At 35.5% G+C, this 19,048-nt stretch overlaps 1 protein-coding gene across 1 annotated transcript; it reads left to right on the top strand.

Moving 5' to 3' along the window:
* Positions 1-15,657: 15,657 nt before the first annotated feature.
* LOC124361193 lies at positions 15,658-17,669 on the top strand. Its single transcript, XM_046815233.1, has 2 exons — positions 15,658-15,915; positions 16,903-17,669. The coding sequence occupies exons 1-2, from the start codon at positions 15,658-15,660 to the stop codon at positions 17,473-17,475; spliced, it is 831 nt and encodes a 276-aa protein (XP_046671189.1). The 3' UTR covers positions 17,476-17,669.
* The last annotated feature ends 1,379 nt before the right edge of the window (positions 17,670-19,048 follow it).

The following is a 19,048-nucleotide window of genomic DNA, read 5'->3' as shown; positions in this document are numbered from 1 at the left end:
ACTGCTAAAAGTCTTCACAAACAAGTTCTTCGCTGATTGCTGCGTGAAGTGGCATACATAATGATGTCATTGGGTAAATTATGTTGTCTTTGGGAAATTTACACATTCCTATTTTCCATATTTTACACCAGTTTGGAGTGATGTAATTACTGTACCTATTAAAAAGCCAATAGTGAATTAAGATACATGCGAATAATCTCTTTTATTTAGCAGCATACCAACTTATTATTGCAATAGATTTAATTTTTGCAAAAATAAAGTTATCATCAAGTTTAAAGGTGTCATGTAGTATTATATATAAATGATTGAGATTTAAAACCGTAAATGTGTAGATAGATTATAAATATCTGTGGTTTAAACGTACATACTGAATTTGTGAAAGTACACTCGATGTTTTTTTGACAATTCGTGACAGAAAAATATTTATTTTCTCATCTTCATCTAGCGATGGGAGCTATACTTCTTTTTATAATATTCATTCGTATGAAGATACCATTACGAGTATAACACATTTTTATGTATCTTTCATGTATTTTACAATATAAAGGATTATTTGTTATTTATTATATTATTATACAGCGTTAGATCAGATTAGTCATCTGACTTTAGCTAGCAACTGTTAAAAATACCGTTCACAATCCCAGATTCAAACCCAAACCCTTGAGTTCACAACTTAAGGCGCTTACGGTTCAAATAATATTTAATACGGCTTAAATATTCCAATAGATAATACATCTATTCTGCCAGGATTTGTTGTGTAAATATGTGTTACCTAAAAATCTTAAGTAGAGCCCACGTTAAAAATGTAAATTTTGTTGGCCTTTTAAATGATTATTCAGAGTGCTTTTCTTTTCTATTTACGACAAATTATACGAGGGCTGTCTAAGTATATAGTAATTAGAATAATTAGTGAAGAACGACTCAAACAATCAGTTAGAAGTCTGCCTACCATATAGTAGATATATGGTATAGATAGTTCGCTTATCAATAATAGGCCTAATTGTGCAGTTGTATGAATTAATAAATACAGACAGGAAGCAAAAATTTTCCTTGTATAAGTAAACTTAATTTTATTTTAATCGATTGAAGCTTTTTCTGTAAGAAAGAGATTAATCGTCAGGCGCGCTAAATTTGGCGGAGAATTTCGATGAAGAAATTTGTCTTGAGAAAAAAATTAATGGTCAACCGTGCTAGTTTTGGTGTAGCAAATGGGAGAGTAGCAAAAGGGTTAAAAGTATGAAACAACAATTTTTTCTCCGATTGTAGTTTTCAGTTTAATACACTTAAAACCGGCCGTAAGATACATAAATAATAGTTTTAGAACTATCAGGCTATGCGCATTAAGGGTAAGGGTCTGTATATGATTAGCTGACGTTGAGATTTCTTTACAGTGTGTTCAGTACAAGTGTTCCAATACTTTGGTATTTTGTTTTACACATACAAATGAGCAAAACACCATATGAAGGTATAATCTTTATGTTTCCCTCTATCTGTCTGTAAGTGTTTTTAGTAAAAAATATATCTTTTGGACCAGTTAAGATACATTTATGAAACTTGAGAATTGTGTTAAACTTTGATAGACTCTTTTAAAAATAAAATATTAACAAAATCCTTTTACTCGTTTAAAAAGTTGTGTCTGTTTAAAATTTTTAAAGTTACATAACAAATAAAACGGTATGGTAAATGCATAATATGCTAACTATTTAGTCATATATACCAATTCAAACGGTACCTTTTGAAAAATAATTCATCAACGCATAAGCGAGCACGATCACTTTATGAGTATACTTTCACAAGCCGGGAGCAACTAAGATTTTGTCTTTTGACAGGCATCCTACATACCAACTATTTTAAAATTTTATAACAATCCAACTGTAATTTTCCAACGAAATCTAATGCATAAGCGAGCACGGTCACTTTAAAGATACGCTTGCACAAACCGGGAACACCTAACATGTGACAGTTGAGAGGTGTCAGTTATTTGTTGTTTGGGCTACCAAGTTTAATACAATTCTCAATTTTCATAATCTTATCTTAACTGGTTCAAAAGATATAATTGTTTTTATAAAAATATATACAGACAAATACACGAGAAACTAAAGGCTGTAGGACATACCTTCATATGAACTGTTTTGCTCATTTTTATGTGTTCAACAAAATCCTAAAGTATTGGAACACTTTTACTGAACATCCTGTTTGTGTCTGTTGTGGTTGGTGTCAAGATATGAGAAAAAAATTATCAATCCATATTTTAAACCCCTTTGATAACGCCTATATTCGGTCTACACCAAAACTAGCACGGCTGACCATTAATTTATTCCGTCGTCGATATCAAGAAAATCCAGGCTGTGTTGTTATTCAATGCACATTGGTTCTCGGCTTCTGAATCATTATCCTTAAGTGGAATCGTCTTGAAACGTTTTCAACGAGCATACTACACTCGCACTGGACGAGAAGTCAGACACAGATTTGTTATATGAACAAATTTATTTGACAGAGCTTGCGTAACGCTGGCAAGACATGAAGCTCACGCTCAGCACAGACGTGACACATGATTCTCCTCGCACCGTGCACATGCAGCACAGCTCAGCACAGCTCGCACACAGCACAGCGCACAGTCGCGCGGGAACACTCGGGCTTACTCAACTGTAATCTGCCGGCTGGGATACGAGAGGATGGGCAGCGTGTCGACCAACATTATCTTCTGTGGTCACCATGTGTTGTAACATTGCGAATCCACAGTACCTAGATACTAGATGTACGATCATTCTCATTTGGAGCGCTTTAGTCGATGGTTCACTTTTTATGTCTTATTTTCTGCATCACAAAAATTTATAGATGGGTATATGATTAATTAGTCAACTTATTAGTCCAGTTGAGATTTAAATTATAAGGAAGTAGCCTACTTTTTCATAAAACCATAGAGCTAATTCCCCTAAGGAATTCAATCGCTAGCCACAATAGTTTTGTCGTTGAAGTTGAGAGGTTACCAAAAGGATTATAAATACTAAACGCGATTGTTTTTCAAAAGTCATATTTTTGTTACCTTTACACGTCATAAGCAATCAACAAAAATCTAAATAATATGTCAGCGTCAGGCTACAAGATACAGAGATTGAAAGTTGTCATTTTCAACCAAATGGTTGATATTATCTCGTTGACAGACACCGTTGTCAATGTGAATTCATATCTGACGTTTGGTTTTAAATGGATAAACTATGTTGATTGATAATTTTGTTTCTTTTGATAATATCCTATTTATTTGTATCCCTCACCAAAACTAGCGCTGCAGACACACGATGTCTAGCTTTAGGGAAATTCCTCTATCGATTCCAGTACAGACATAGTCATAAATCTACATTCAAATAGTCATTGAGAACAGAGATGAGTCGGCCTATATCACTTTTTACTCAACGACTATATTGCTACTTTGATAATGGTTTTAATATTTTATATCTTTTTACATCTTAATATTTGATCCTTTTTTATCTATTTGAAAACATTTCCAATTGTTTTAATCTCGTCGATAACACTGTTTTTAAAATTTAAAAAAATAATTGTTATCTATATGATGTTACTCACATTTTTGTATAGCATCTTTTTTCTGAGAGCATTGAATTAAATATTAAATAAATATTAGAACGTTATAAATATTCTGCCTATATTAAGAGTTGGTGTTTAATGAAACTTCTGGAGTTTTTTTAATGAACATTTAAATTACTACCATAATCTACGTTAAGTACTTTGATCTTAGACTTTTTATCAGATGTTCAAGAAAGCTAAGAATTATTTAAATTTGATTTTATAGAGTAAAGAATAAACTAGTTTATCAGAAATCATTTTATACCTCAATTTTATAAGTCAAAGAAAATGTAAAATTAAATAAATTAACTTATGGTAGGAACACTTCATTTAAAATGTACTCTTTGATTGATAACATATAAAGTAAGTATACGATAGGCCATCCTCAAGATTTATAGATCATAGGAATAACCGGTTACTGTCGAGAAATCAGTGTGGATTCTTAACAATTCACCTTAACGGCCTTGTTATGTTACGGGCGGTTGTTGCGAGAAACCTTCATATCTATGCTAAAATTTTTAGCGAATTGGGATTTAAAAAAATCACTTAATCGGGGCCGATCCTTAACCTGCGGCAATAAAACACAAAGTACATTCTATTATTACATTTACTGTATAAACATTTCATATTTTCTACGTTTTTTTATTTCCGCTTGTCATATTTTTTAAGTATCCAACAGGGTCTCTTAAAATCGTACTAACGTCTGTATGTCTGTGAGTGCGGTAACTCTAGATAGAACGGTCCTAGAGACGTGGTACAAAAACACTACTGATTTTTTGGTTAAAAGATTAAAGGGCAGTCCATCTGTCTGTCTGTCCGTTTGTTCGATATATCTTATCAAGAAACTAAATATATAGGTATTTCCTATTCGGAGCAGTACTGTTTTGGAATTAAAAGATTAAAGGGCAGTCCATCTGTCTGTCTGTCCGTTTGTTCGATATATCTTATCAAGAAACTAAATATATAGGTATTTCCTATTCGGAGCAGTACTGTTTTGGAATTAAAAGATTAAAGGGCAGTCCATCTGTCTGTCTGTCCGTTTGTTCGATATATCTTATCAAGAATAATATATCTTATCAAGAAACTAAATATATAGGTATTTCGAGCAGTACTGTTTTGGAATTAAAAGATTAAAGGGCAGTCCATCTGTCTGTCTGTCCGTTTGTTCGATATATCTTATCAAGAAACTAAATATATAGGTATTTCCTATTCGGAGCAGTACTGTTTTGGAATTAAAAGATTAAAGGGCATTCCATCTGTCTGTCTGTCCGTTTGTTCGATATATCTTATCAAGAAACTAAATATATAGGTATTTCCTATTCGGAGCAGTACTGTTTTGGAATTAAAAGATTAAAGGGCAGTCCATCTGTCTGTCTGTCCGTTTGTTCGATATATCTTATCAAGAAACTAAATATATAGGTATTTCCTATTCGGAGCAGTACTGTTTTGGAATTAAAAGATTAAAGGGCAGTCCATCTGTCTGTCTGTCCGTTTGTTCGATATACCTTATCAAGAAACTAAATATATAGGTATTTCCTATTCGGAGCAGTACTGTTTTGGAATTAAAAGATTAAAGGGCAGTCCATCTGTCTGTCTGTCCGTTTGTTCGATATATCTTATCAAGAAACTAAATATATAGGTATTTCCTATTCGGAGCAGTACTGTTTTGGAATTAAAAGATTAAAGGGCAGTCCATCTGTCTGTCTGTCCGTTTGTTCGATATATCTTATCAAGAAACTAAATATATAGGTATTTCCTATTCGGAGCAGTACTGTTTTGGAATTAAAAGATTAAAGGGCAGTCCATCTGTCTGTCTGTCCGTTTGTTCGATATATCTTATCAAGAAACTAAATATATAGGTATTTCCTATTCGGAGCAGTACTGTTTTGGAATTAAAAGATTAAAGGGATGTCCGAGCAATAAATCTAATCACGAAGTAATTTTACCTATTTTCACTTGTTCCACTTTCCCTTATTTTAAAAATGTTTCACTTATAACAACATATCAAAAGAAACTTAACACTGTTTCCTCCTTGGTTATTATTGTATTTAAGTTAGTATTTTAGAAAACTCATTTTAATAATAATAATAATAATATAACTTTATTGCGGTAACAATAATAAAATTGCATACAAACGTCACAGAATATTTAAATAATAAAAAGGTAGGCCTACACTTCATTCACTCACGCACACAGTCACATGTTTCTCTCATTCACTCTCATCTTCATTCTCACCAGCAATCCTGCCACTGCCACACCAGAACCAGAGGATTGATCGTGTTAGTTTTGAATTTCGTCCCAGCGGCTCTCCATAAACTCGTCAACTGAGTAAAACACCCTCGACACCAAAAGGTGTCTTAGTCGAGTTTTAAATTTTTGTGGTCATTCAATTGTTTGATCTCTTCAGGGAGCTTATTGATTAGCTTGACACCAACCTCAGACGGTAAACGTTCGAATGCTGCAGTTCTGTGTTGTTGAACGCGGAAGTTGTCCCTGCCTCTAGTCCCATACTGGTGAATGTCCCTGCTTTGAACCAAGTTACACTTAGAACGGCAGTACAGGACAACCTCCAGGATATAGAGACAGGACAAAGTCAGCAATCGAAGCTCCCTGAAGGTGTTTTTGCATGAATCTCTGAAGTTCAATTTTGAAATGATTCGGACAGCTTTCTTTTGACTTCTAAATATACGTTCGAATTTGTATTTAGAACAGCTGCCCCACAGTCTCAAACCGTATGTCAGATGTGGATATACCAAGCCAAAGTAGGCCGTTCTTAGTATATCCAAAGAGCAGAATTTTGCAAGGTTCCGTAAGACATAAATGCCTGAGGAAACCTTTGAACAAATGCTGTCAATGTGATCGTCCCAAGTCAGCCCTCGATCTAGGTGCATTCCGAGGAACTTGGTGGAATCAGTTTCTTCTTTTAGAACATCATCCGCCATCACGGCAGCGAAGTTGTCAGGTTCTTGCTGCCGAAGAAAGAAATTGACAACGCTTGATTTGGAACTGTTGGTCCTCAGATTTAGTGTTGAAAAATACTGAATACATGAATTCAGTTCTAAAAATGAGTTGATTTCTAATTCATGTTTTGTTTTTGCTCTGATGCAGAGAGTTGTATCGTCAGCATACTGAACCATCTTCCCTGTAAGGATCGATGAGTTCAACCTGTTGACGTACACAAGGAATAGGACAGGTCCAAGTATAGATCCCTGTGGGACACCGTAAGTCATGTGAACCTTTCCTGACAGGGTATTTGCAATCTGCACACACTGGCTTCTATCCCTGAGGTAAGACGAGATCCATTCGTGTGGCAGACCTCGAACACCACATGTCGTCAACTGGTACAACAGTGTTTCGTGATGTACACAGTCGAATGCTTTAGAGAGGTCTAGAAATATGCTTAGCACATGTTTTCTTCTCTCCAGGCCATCGACAGCTGTATCGATTAGGTCTGTGACCGCATCGATTGTGGATTTGTTTCTTCTGAAACCGAATTGTTCGGAACAGAGGATTTCAAAACGATCAAGAAAATTTTCAAATCTGACAAGAAAAATCTTTTCAAGAACTTTGCTCATGACTGGGAGGATTGAAGTTGGACGATAGTTGCTTGCAAGGCAAGGATCGTCTTTTTTGAAAAATGGGTGTGACTTTCGCAGATTTCAAAAGGGAGGGAAAATGCCTTGTGTGAAAGACAAGTTGATCAAATTTGTGAGTGGAGCCAAAATATGCTTAGAGCAACGTTTGAGCAGCCACACAGACATGTTGATGTCACATGATTTTTTTGGTTTCAATCCTTGTATCACGCGGGCCACCTCCTCCTCACTCACAGGAGACAGTGCCATGGATGAGACCGGTCCCATCGATAACACTTCGCTGCAATTGAGGCCTTTGAATGATGGGTCAAGTGATGCCACAGATGAAAAAAATGAGTTGAACTCACTTGCTACTTTAGAGGGATCTGAAATAATTTCGTCCTGGATTTTGGAGCTTTGGAATTTGGGAATTTTTTGAGCAATTTGGCTGTGTTGTTACATTTTTAATAATGCCCCAAGCAGTTTTGGAAAAGTTTTCGCAATTTTTCAATTTTGTTTCAATTTCACGTGCTTTTGCAGATTTTATTGTTTTCCGATATTTGCGCTTGAAATTTCTAAACAAAGTTTTAAATTGTTCATTTTCGGTACTAATGTAAATCGAATGGTAAAATTTTAGCCGTTCTCGTAATTCTAAACTTTTCCTTCGTCACCCAAGAATTTTGTTTTGCTTGTTTGCGTTCTTTAAAATTTTTGAAAGGACAAGTTACATTTAAGTGATAGACAAAAAGATTATGAAACGCGGTGTAAGCTTCATCTACGCTTTCAAGATTGTCTAAAAACGACCAGGACTCATTTTTTTAAAACGAATTCAAAAGGGCAATGTTTTCCAAGCTAGTGTCTCTTTTGATTATGGATGACGGGTGTTCAGTTTCTGGCTGAAAGTTACTGATAGTGGTCTCCTGAGCGAAGTGGTCAGAGATGGCCGCATTGAAAACAGTGACTGAGGCGTTTGGAATGTTTGTGATGACGTTGTCGATGGCTTTACTCGATGTGGCGGTCACTCGTGTTGGCGTGTTTACTGACCAGATCAATCCGAAAGAATTTAGGATGTCGCGTAGCCGCTGGGTCAGGGGGTTGGTGTGGGCTAAAACATCAATGTTAAAGTTGCCAATTATGATAAACTTTGAAGACTTCATACATATGGAATTTAGAAGATTTTCAAAATTTTCAAAAAAAAATATTGCTGCATCCGTTTGGAGAACGATATAAGCCAATAATTGTAATTTTGTCATCAGAATTCAGGTCGATTTTTATTCCATCCACTTCAAAATCTAAATCACAACTGTGAGTCAACTTGTGTGGAAGGAATTCAAATCAGATTTAACGAAAATTGCCACACCTCCCCCTTTAAAATGAGTTCGATCGTAAGATGTTGCCAATTTATAGTTGTCAATCCTGAACAGTCTGACTGTTTCAGGTTTGAAACCATGTTCAGAAATAACAAAAACGTCAGGATGCACTGCGCGTGCCTGAGCGACAGCTCGTCTGCTTTGTTGGTGGCAGTCTGTGCATTTTGATGCACAACCGAGAAAATTTTGGTTGAATTTTGAATTTTGTTGGTTTGATGTTTTTTGTGGAATTTTTGACGCAAATTTTGACGCAAATTTTAATGAATAGCAATTGAAAAACAAATCTGTATAAGTCTGTATATATGAATGAAACCATTTCGGCCTATTACAAACTGATTGCCAGCATGCGTGCGTAAACACATTTCATAGTAGACTACACTGTAGGCCCATCGTGATGTCAAATTGCCACCAACTGAAATTTATTTTTAATAGTGTATTCATTATGAGTAATTTCTTGATATTGTTCATCCATTCGACCAGTTGCTATGCCATGCTACATGTCGAGAAGACAACGAGAAGATGTTATTAGCGATAATATTGTATTTTGAGACAAAGCAAGCTTTAATAGCTTTGTACTTTAATATTTTTCATTTTTTTATTGTAAACCTACTCAATATACCTTTTTTACTTACCCCCTGAGTGCCAATCAAGTTAACACCCCTATCGAGCTTGCATCGTTCCTCACTGTGCAGAACTGGTTCTGTATCACAGTGCAACCAGCATAATAGAATACCGCAGGTATATTACATTGTTCCACTTTTCTTTGTGTTTTAAACATATGCGATGGGAGCGACTTACGTAAATTAGTAATTGCACTAGAAAAAAATCACATTAATACTTCATATAATGTTTTAGGAAATATTGCACTGTCCTGATAGTTGAAGGCTTTTAATTTGTAATTTCTATTCAATCTGATTTTTTGCAGCAGAACTGGGTGAATATAAGATTCGCGTTTTATTTATCTCAAATTTTGTCGATTTTCAAAAGTGAATATCAAGTAAGAAATACATCGTTTGATTCTATCTAAGAAAGCAAAGGGCAAAGGTCACATATAGGTGTTTAAATGTAGAGATGATGCTATAGTTGAGCATCAGATGAGATAGTGAGGATCGTCAATGTCACAAGTGTTGTGGAGTGCGGGAAGCCACAGCATAACGCGGAAGTGATGGAGGACGAGTCACGAGCGGCAGGCACAAGCCTCTCCATCAGCTGCACAGGTGCAGAGAGTATTGCCAATTATACTCATTGCACTTGGATGAGCATGAAATTACGTGCACTGTTACATGTGATACACATGCAAATCATCGTTATAACTTCTTGTATAGAGCAGTGTTGAGCAATATTACACATCTAGTCACGACCAGCCTATCCGTCAGCTACACAGGTGCAGAGAGCACTGCCAATGATACTTATTGCACTTGGATGAGCATGAAATTACATTCACTGTTACACTGTTACATGTGATACACATGCATTGTTATAAACTTCTTGTATGGAGCAGTGTTGAGCAATATTACACATCTAGTCACGACCAGCCTATCCGTCAGCTACACAGGTGCAGAGAGCACTGCCAATGATACTTATTGCACTTGGATGAGCATGAAATTACATTCACTGTTACACGTGATGAGCATTATCATCGTTATAACTTCTTGTATGGAGCAGTGTTGAGCAATATTACACATCTAGTCACGACCAGCCTATCCGTCAGCTACACAGGTGCAGAGAGCACTGCCAATGATACTTATTGCACTTGGATGAGCATGAAATTACATTCACTGTTACACGTGATGAGCATTATCATTGTCATAACTTCTTGTATGGAGCAGTGTTGAGCAATATTACACCTCTAGTCACGTCTAGCCTATCCGTCAGCTACACAGGTGCAGCGATCACCGTCAATGATACTTAATGCTATTGGATGAGCATGAAATTGCGTGCACTGTTACTTGTGATGAGCATTATCATCGTCATAACTTCTTGTATGTTAAGCAGGATTGCACCACTAGCCACGATAAGTCTATCCGTCAGCTATACAGGTGCAGAGAGCATTCCCATTGCCATTCCAGTTACATTCATTGGATTTGGATAAGCATGAAATTACGTTACAACAGTTATACGTCATACAATTAACATATTAGCTTAGTTGTTAATCTATAGGCCTACCTATATATTAACCTATACCACCTGGTTGATTCAATGCGAATATTGAGGCCTTGTCCGTCTGAAGAGATCAAAATTTTGGCGTTTAAAAAAGAATTCTTTTGCATTGTTTCGACATTAGAGACACGTAGAGTACAAAGAGGGCTCTGTGGTTCACCCAGCAACCATCCATTGCATTCTAAATAAGTGCAATTCTAATAGTGTTCTCATTGTTTAATCAGGTGGACGACTAAGTGCAATACGATGATATAGAAACTATCTCAAAGCACGGTGGAGTAACTGAGTTTTCTACACATAACGTAGCTATGTTGGAGACATGGATCAAAGATTTTAAGAGTCAAGTATGCGTCTCAGTGTCAGGTTTCAGACAAGGCACAAGGGGAAGGTGAAAAAGAGCTAAATATCAGCATTGGATCAACCTTCCCACTTTTATAACTCATAATAATATTAAGTCTTCATTCATTTTATGCTTATTGTGATTGATAATGAACGTAAATAAACCGAACGCTGTGCAAATTGCAAATTAAATCGTAACTGGGTGGAGTTCAAATCGAAGACACGGTTTTTGTATCTATATTTAAAATAGGTATTTTTATTAAGACCATTTATATGATCAATCGAATATTTTGTTATTTAAATAATTTTGATCTAAAGATGATGACGATTAACTTAAAAGAACAAAATTATAATAGTTTTAAAAGATAACGAACTGTTTTCCTGGCTTTAAGGCGTTATGCTGAAACCGAGACTCCCGTTATACTGTATAGAAGAGAAGACATTTGTCAGGATAAAACCCTGTGGACTACTTTTTCAAAGAGGTTTTTCATGGCTACCAGGGAGAGAGCTACTGAAAACCTTCGCCAAATTCCCTTTCCTTTCTTTAATTGGCATGTGTTTCGTAATACATTTTGATAACCTTATGTTACTGTGCAGTAATTAATGTAGCAATTATGTATTTATCGATTTATAGTTTATTCGGTTATTAAATATCGAGCATTATGTAAGGTATAACTTAGTATTGGAATAATCTATAAGCGATTGGCTTATGTATTAGAAAAGGTTCACAGCAAGTTCATTTTGCTACATTTTAGGGGATGACTAATGTTAATAAAGCCGAATTCGAGGAATAGGAGTGGAATTCAGCAAAAAACGAACGTAGGTACAACTTAGAGCTTTGTCATCCATAAGTAGCTGTTGTAACGTACTTAAAACAGATTTAAACCACTTATTTAAGCTCCTTGCAATATGTTGCATTCTAACAAACGCCAAAGTTAATTCTTAAGCATGTAACTTTAATCAATACGTCACTTCAATACGGCTCTGTATGAGGTAATGTTAAAAAAGACTCTTCGTTCATTCAGTGCGGAAGTACAAGAATAAAGAAAGTAATATGTTAAACCTTCAATAAAATGTACCGTTAGGGATTATGTATGGTGATTATTTTGTTTGACCACCAATAAAAAAGAGGTCTTTCCTGTTTTACGTTCGTACGAGCCACCGGTTTGTCCCTAGACTATTGAATTTTCCAAGGTCCAAGGGAGAACTCTTGATTTCGGATTTCGCAAAGGTCAAGCAGTCTCCATAAAGAAAACTTGAAACTTAGTACGAGTGTACAATATCTCTTTTCATGTAAGGTCCTTCAATACCTCGTTGTATCGGTTTAGTACCTGTAAGGAATGTATAAAAACTCCAAAGGCTCTTACCATCAATGCCTTTGGCCATCACTGAGAGCTGCAACAGCACAGCACGTTTATGCTGTTCCACGTTGCAGCTGACCAAAAACGTCCCTCGAAATATTAGCTTTAAGGAATGTATAAAAATTCCTGAGGCTCTTACCATCAATGCCTCTGGCCATCACCGAATGAACAAGGCATTAAAAATTGTAATCTTAAAAGAAAGTTTAAAGGATAATTCTTTCCACGTTTTGACAATAATTCTCCATTGGCAGAATAAGTACTGACTTAGACGACGAATTAGTACTTATAATTATTTAACATGCTAAAATTCGTGACCAAATACTACAATCACAGTTTTTTTTTTAAACAATTACGTTGTTATGGGAAGTTGTTGGAATAACAACCTCTCCCAGAGCTCCTTGCCACTGTCCCGGGGACATCCTGGTCTACGGTGACAGGCGGAGGCGAGGACTGTGAAAGTGATCTCTGTCATTGGGGAGGGACCTGACTTCAATAATTACATCTACCTCAGCGTCTGCCCAGACGTGACGGTATTCGGGCGCATGACTTGGGTAGATAACTCGATCACTTTCCTTTAGTGGCAGGTAACTCTCTGTGTGGCATCTGCTTGTCTCGTGCGTAGACCAGCATTCCGCAGGGTAATCACATTAAAATTAATAACTCAATAAGAGCTGTTTGATTTATTGCGCTATTATTGTCCTCCTTAAGAACGTCACCTTTACTTAGTATAGCTGAATTCTAACATTTTCCGAACATTAATAGTATGTTTAAAGTTACTTTTAAGAGTCACGTACAATTATCACAGAAAGAATTAATTTCAAGAAAATTCATATCCATTTTACATTTATTTTTATTGATTGTCATATATACCCTATTTGTCAATGTAATACTACTTTTCACATCTAATCTTTTCTAGGAGTCCTAACAATATCACCTCCATTTTGTTGACATAGCTATAGATAGTAGTTATAGATTTTGAACCCTTTTCGAACGGCAATATGTTATAATATGACTTCTGTTACTATCTCAGCTGCTTCACGCAACAGCCTTGCCGGATAAAATTTGCCTTGTTTATGTTTTTGGGCTGAGAGATAGGGAAGTCTATCATATGAGGGGCTGGACAAATTTCATTTCTTTCTGTCTGTCTGCCTATCCATTTGTAAATATGATATCTCAAACATGAACTGGTGTAAAGACCTGAAATTTTGCATGAGAATTCGTTTCTATTTAAGCAACGTTGAGTTCGAGGATGATGCATGTCACTTCATAGGATTTGGCTCAGAATTGCGAACATTTCTATATGGGTAACCATGATGGTAACAAGAAAATCGCAGAATAAATAAAATGTAGCGTAATGTGATGAGTTACTGACTTGAAATTTTGCAGCATTCTTGGCGAAGCCTGTTGTACTAAATGTGGTATGGTGTAGACAAATCCCATTTTACCCTTATTTTGTTCGTCCTCATTGGTCAATGGCTTGTGCAAGAGTCTTATTAACCATGACAAAAGGGAGAGTTGGTACAGTACAAGATTGACAGTACTGATAATACATGTAATGGTCACAGACAGAATTTGGACCGCGCTATCTGCAAGTAGGACCCAAAGTCCGGCGCATTAGTCAATTTGACCACCGACTCTGCAGACTGGATGTGTGTCTAAGCAAATACGTTTTAGAGCATAGATTACATCCCTTGCCTTCCCTTTCCCCGGTCGGAGATCTAAGCTCGTGCCTGCCGCTCATGATCCGGTAGTGTGCGTGTTTCACGGCCTCCTATATAAACTGTCTCGACATCTCCATACCCTCAGTGAAGATGTGTGAGCGTGCAGTCTTAGTGTTGGTGCTGGCCCTCTGTCTCTTCTCACAATCTACGGTAGGTCTTCTACTCCAGTTCTCACTGAGATTGTGAACGCCTCATTAATAATCCGTAATTAGGCGTAAAACGAACCTCATTTCCTAGAGTGAACAAGTTAAACTATCAATTGATATTTGAAATGCATTATATAACATAGGTGTACATAGTAACCTTGTACAGTACCAACTTGAGCAAGGGATTGATAAGGGAATATGGTGTTTCTCTCATTTCTGTGCTCGTACTTATTCATGAAATAGAAGGAGGGAATTCACCCAAGAAAGAAATCGGTCACCCAGATTGGTTGTGATGGGATCGAAGTTTTGCGATCGTATTTTTTGGCTTGATACACTTAGCAATAACTGTTAGACTTATTATGGTAATAAACAAATAAATATCAACTAACCACATAAACATTGATATTTGGTTAAAAATAGCTATTCTCGGTATACTAATTTGGGTGACAATGATAGTTTTATACTTTTAACCCTTTAGATTCCCTCCAATTTCCATCCCCCGCCAATACTAGTGAAGCTGACGATTGATTATCTTTCGTAGTGGAGATTCCTCTATTAATTTTACAGAAAACTAGGTTGTATGCAATGCGAAATAGCATGTACAACCAGTATGACATTGTAGATAATTTATATCCTAAATCTATTATCTTCAAGAAAACTAATTCATTAAAGTACTCCACTTATTTGTTGTTATAATGAAATGCATCTGAGGCTATACAATATACATAATATTGTTAACGCTTTTAATTGTGTGCACTTCCGAATCTTAGAAATGACTCAATTAATTTGTTATTGAACAATATTTCTTCACTTATGTTTTTGTTTTTAAATGTTTGGATGCTCGTTTGTACATATCAGTTTCCCTTAAGTTTTTTAGTTTAAATTTTACTGGCGTTAAAACTGTATTTCTTTGCTACATCACGTAGTGTATCTAAAAAGCCTAAAGTTTTCTTACTATGAGTAAAAATAAGTATTTAATATAGTGCAATAAAAGGAATGTAAATATGTTTAGTTTCAGTAATTTTACTTTTGTTAGTATTAAATTTGTGAATAAACTTTTACTTCTTCTTTTAAAGTTGTTTGAAAACTAACGAATGTATGTACTAACTTTGCATTTTCTTTAGAAACCAACCAGTAAATGACGTTTTTACGTTATTTGACTGAAATATATATTTATCAGTAACTACAATAATTAGGATATTTAAATTCCTATGATATTCGATGAGTAGCAGATTGGGTGCAGCAACGATCTGTATCTACTTGATTTCATAACAAATCAAATTCAGTCGGAAGCACAAGGCACGCAGTATAAAATGAAATTATATGTGGTTAGGCCTGACAGTTTGATTTCCTATTTGTTGGTAATCTCTGTATATTCAGCAACACAATTGCTGCTCACTTTTGACATGAGCTGTCAGGCCCAGGACCATGAAGGAGGAGAAGTGGAGGACCCAGAGCTCCAGCAGGAGAGGAAGCGCCTGGATGCTCTAGCGTTAGAGTTGGAGGAGGAGCGGAGGTTACAGCAAGGACAAGAGGGAGATGGAGCCATCCCTGGCCAGCCTGAGCAGGACTATCCCGTATTCTCCCGAGTACCTCAGACCTCCTTCACCTGTACGGACAAACACGTGCCTGGCTACTTCGCTGACATAGAAACTCGCTGTCAGGTATATGCCGCTGCTAGTCAGTGTGCCTACTGCAATTGTCTCTGGATTTATGTAAAATTGGATGTCTATATCCTCAGTAATTGTTTATGAGTAGAAGCTTATCTCCTTTTTAAGCATTATCTGTCCGCCCTCATGAGCCACTGGCCTGTGCGAGGATCTTATCAAACAGTGTATGGAGAAGAGGTTACAGACAGTATTTGAACCTGCACTATCTCTAACTCACATCTAAATGATCACTCGGGCATCGGCACTCACAAAACAACCCTTTGTTTAAAGTTATCTTACTCCTGTATTCGATAATGTTGCAATTTAAGTTTCGATATTATTTCCACTTAAAAGCAGTTTTATACTAGCAGCCATTCAATATTATGCAACAATTAAAAAGTTATTGTGATGTGTTATCTCAAGCGTGATTTCAGAAAAAGTGGGTTAATATAAACCCTTTAATCCTTTGCATCAAAAGTAATATATTTTCTAGAAACGATTTTTCGTGTGTGGCTATTTAATGTTTTTCTGAACATAATAATTTAAACAGTTTTTATCAAATTTGAGACACCACTCTATTTATTTTAATTCATAAACTACGCATGTAAGTTTTAGAAATTACGAAGAGAATTAAAACTAATGTTGAAGAATATCGTCAGGGATAATGTGGTGAATTTCAACTGTAACGTCAGATGTAAAACTGAATCCAGAGTATAGCGTCCCATCATCTCGTTATTATTGATTAAGATGTGATATTAACACTGAATTAATTATCTAATCCATATTGTTAAATGATCATAATTTACACAAGATATCGTATGAGTAAACAATCATGTTTTTCTCTGAAGTTCAATAAAGTTAAACCTTAATTTCAGTTTTGGATAATTTAAATTAAGGATGATTTAAATAGATTAGCTTAAAATATTTTGCACATGACCACATTAGAGTATTGGTAACTCAAATATTGTTCTAGTTACATACATACGGTTCATTTCCTTGCAGGCTTTTCACATATGTGACGCGGGAGGGACAAAACACTCGTTCCTGTGTCCTGGAGGAAGCGTGTTCAACCAGAAGTATCTCGTGTGTGACTGGTGGTACGGCTCAGTGTGTGAGGACTCTCCGCTCCTGTATGAGGACCAGCGAGAGCTCGCCAGGCTCTACCAGCACACCAGCCGTCAGGAGCAGCAGAACGTCTTAACTGAGGAGGCATTCGTGGACGAACAAGACCATAACTATATATTCCCACAAAGTGACATATTTCACAGTGCAGAGACCGGTGTGCCCAACAGAGACAAGTTCGCCGACTTGGGTGAACACCAGAGTAACCCACTCGGTAGCGAACAAGGGGATAAATCTCAAAATGGAAATGAAACCCTACAAGAATCAACCTCAGGTCAACATACTAACGAAAATTTACCAGCTGAAAGTTTAAATTACAGATTGGAAAAGCGAAAGTTACAAAGAAATTCGTTCAGACGAACTAAATTCGATGAGAGGACAAATCAAAAAGAGCACTTTAGACCAAGTGACTACGGGTTTAGTAGTTCAACAGAACAAGTTGAGAGTAAATAAGATCCTTCCCATTTGTAAAACGTTCAATATTTGAATTTAACTTATTCGTACAAACGGAATCTTTAAAAAAAGTTACCTTAAGAAAATTATTTAATTTAAAATTGAATTACTCACAAACAATGTTTCTTTTAGTTAAACAAGTAAAAGTGTTAGACTAAAACATTTTTACTAAAAATGTATACTTTTATATCGACTTTAAATACATGTTCTTTCCTTTTGTATATGTTTATGGAAACACTGTTTTTTCAATATTTATTAACATAAGTTAGTAGATTTTAGAATATATTTTTATATATATTCTGAAAATTTACTTACTCTAAGCTTACGGTAAAATATTATTGTAAATAACACAACATCTGTTACTCAAATATTTCTACTTTATTTCCAAGTCCTTATTTTTTCAATTCTTCTCGAATAGTCAATAATCGATCTACTCACCAGAAGGTTTAAGTGGTTCACTTCAGATTCTTATATCTGAGGGTCATATGAGTCAGAGCTGATGTAACCTGACCAAATGTGTTTGGAAACACATCATCAAGTCGAGCCAATACTTGAAAGCTGTCGTCACTCTTGTAATCATAGATAATGAGGTAAACATTTTAAAGAGTGCTTGTAACTGAAGACATGCGCTCTCGAACTGAGATTATGAACTGATCATACGTTGTAGTATATACAGGGTGAGTCAGCTAAGGTGTGCTAAACTCGTATATAAGACAACAAAATGCAGCTATTCTATTTATAATACTTTCATTCAATTTAAGGACAAGATGTGCTAAAACTGTAAGTCCAGGGTTTGACTCAAAGGTTTTTACAACCTTTTTGTGAATAGAAAAAAGATTAACGATTTATAATGGCGGACCGGAACGTGATACAAATTTTAGAAATAATACAGTGAAACCAACAAATCATTTATCTGGCAAAATACCATTTTACATTATACGTTACATGAACATATTTACTAAAATTAGGTTACTTCCCAAACAAGTATTTTTAAAAGTTCCAATGGGCAAAACTAAAAAAAATTAAATAGATGGTTACATCATGTCGTACCTCATTTTAATCTTCTTCAAAAAATAGTTTTTAACATTCAAATTATATGTCTACCCCTAACTGTTTTTAGTGAGAACTAAACAATGATTTTTTATTTTACAAATTACAGCATCCTTTATTATTGCTGTAGATAATTATTACATTTTCTAACGTGTATTTAGGCCACATGGTACGTGGGCCTAAAACTATTTTATAAAAACCATATTTGTGCAATTTTTTCAGTATATAACCATTTTAAAATCGTGAACCAAAACATAAAACGTTTCGAGTTGAAAAGATACCCCCTGTTTAAATGTTTTACAGTAAAAATAAAGTATAAACCTTGCAAATAGTTACTTTTTTCAGAATATTTATTTATAGGGTTAGGGAAATTTCGTAAAATAAGTGTATGTGTTATTTAGTTTCAAAAGAAGTAGATTCCAAATTGACTATATGACATATTATGTCATATGTTTTACATTTGAATATTTTAAGATTCGTACCTGGGACCTCCAGTTTAGCCACAATTTGATCCTTAAATTGG

The sequence above is a fragment of the Homalodisca vitripennis genome, chromosome 4 (genome assembly GCF_021130785.1).
Source record: "Homalodisca vitripennis isolate AUS2020 chromosome 4, UT_GWSS_2.1, whole genome shotgun sequence".
Classification (NCBI taxonomy): domain Eukaryota; kingdom Metazoa; phylum Arthropoda; class Insecta; order Hemiptera; family Cicadellidae; genus Homalodisca; species Homalodisca vitripennis.
The sequence above is the reverse complement of the archived record's forward strand: the minus strand, read 5'-3'. Positions and strand labels throughout refer to the sequence as shown.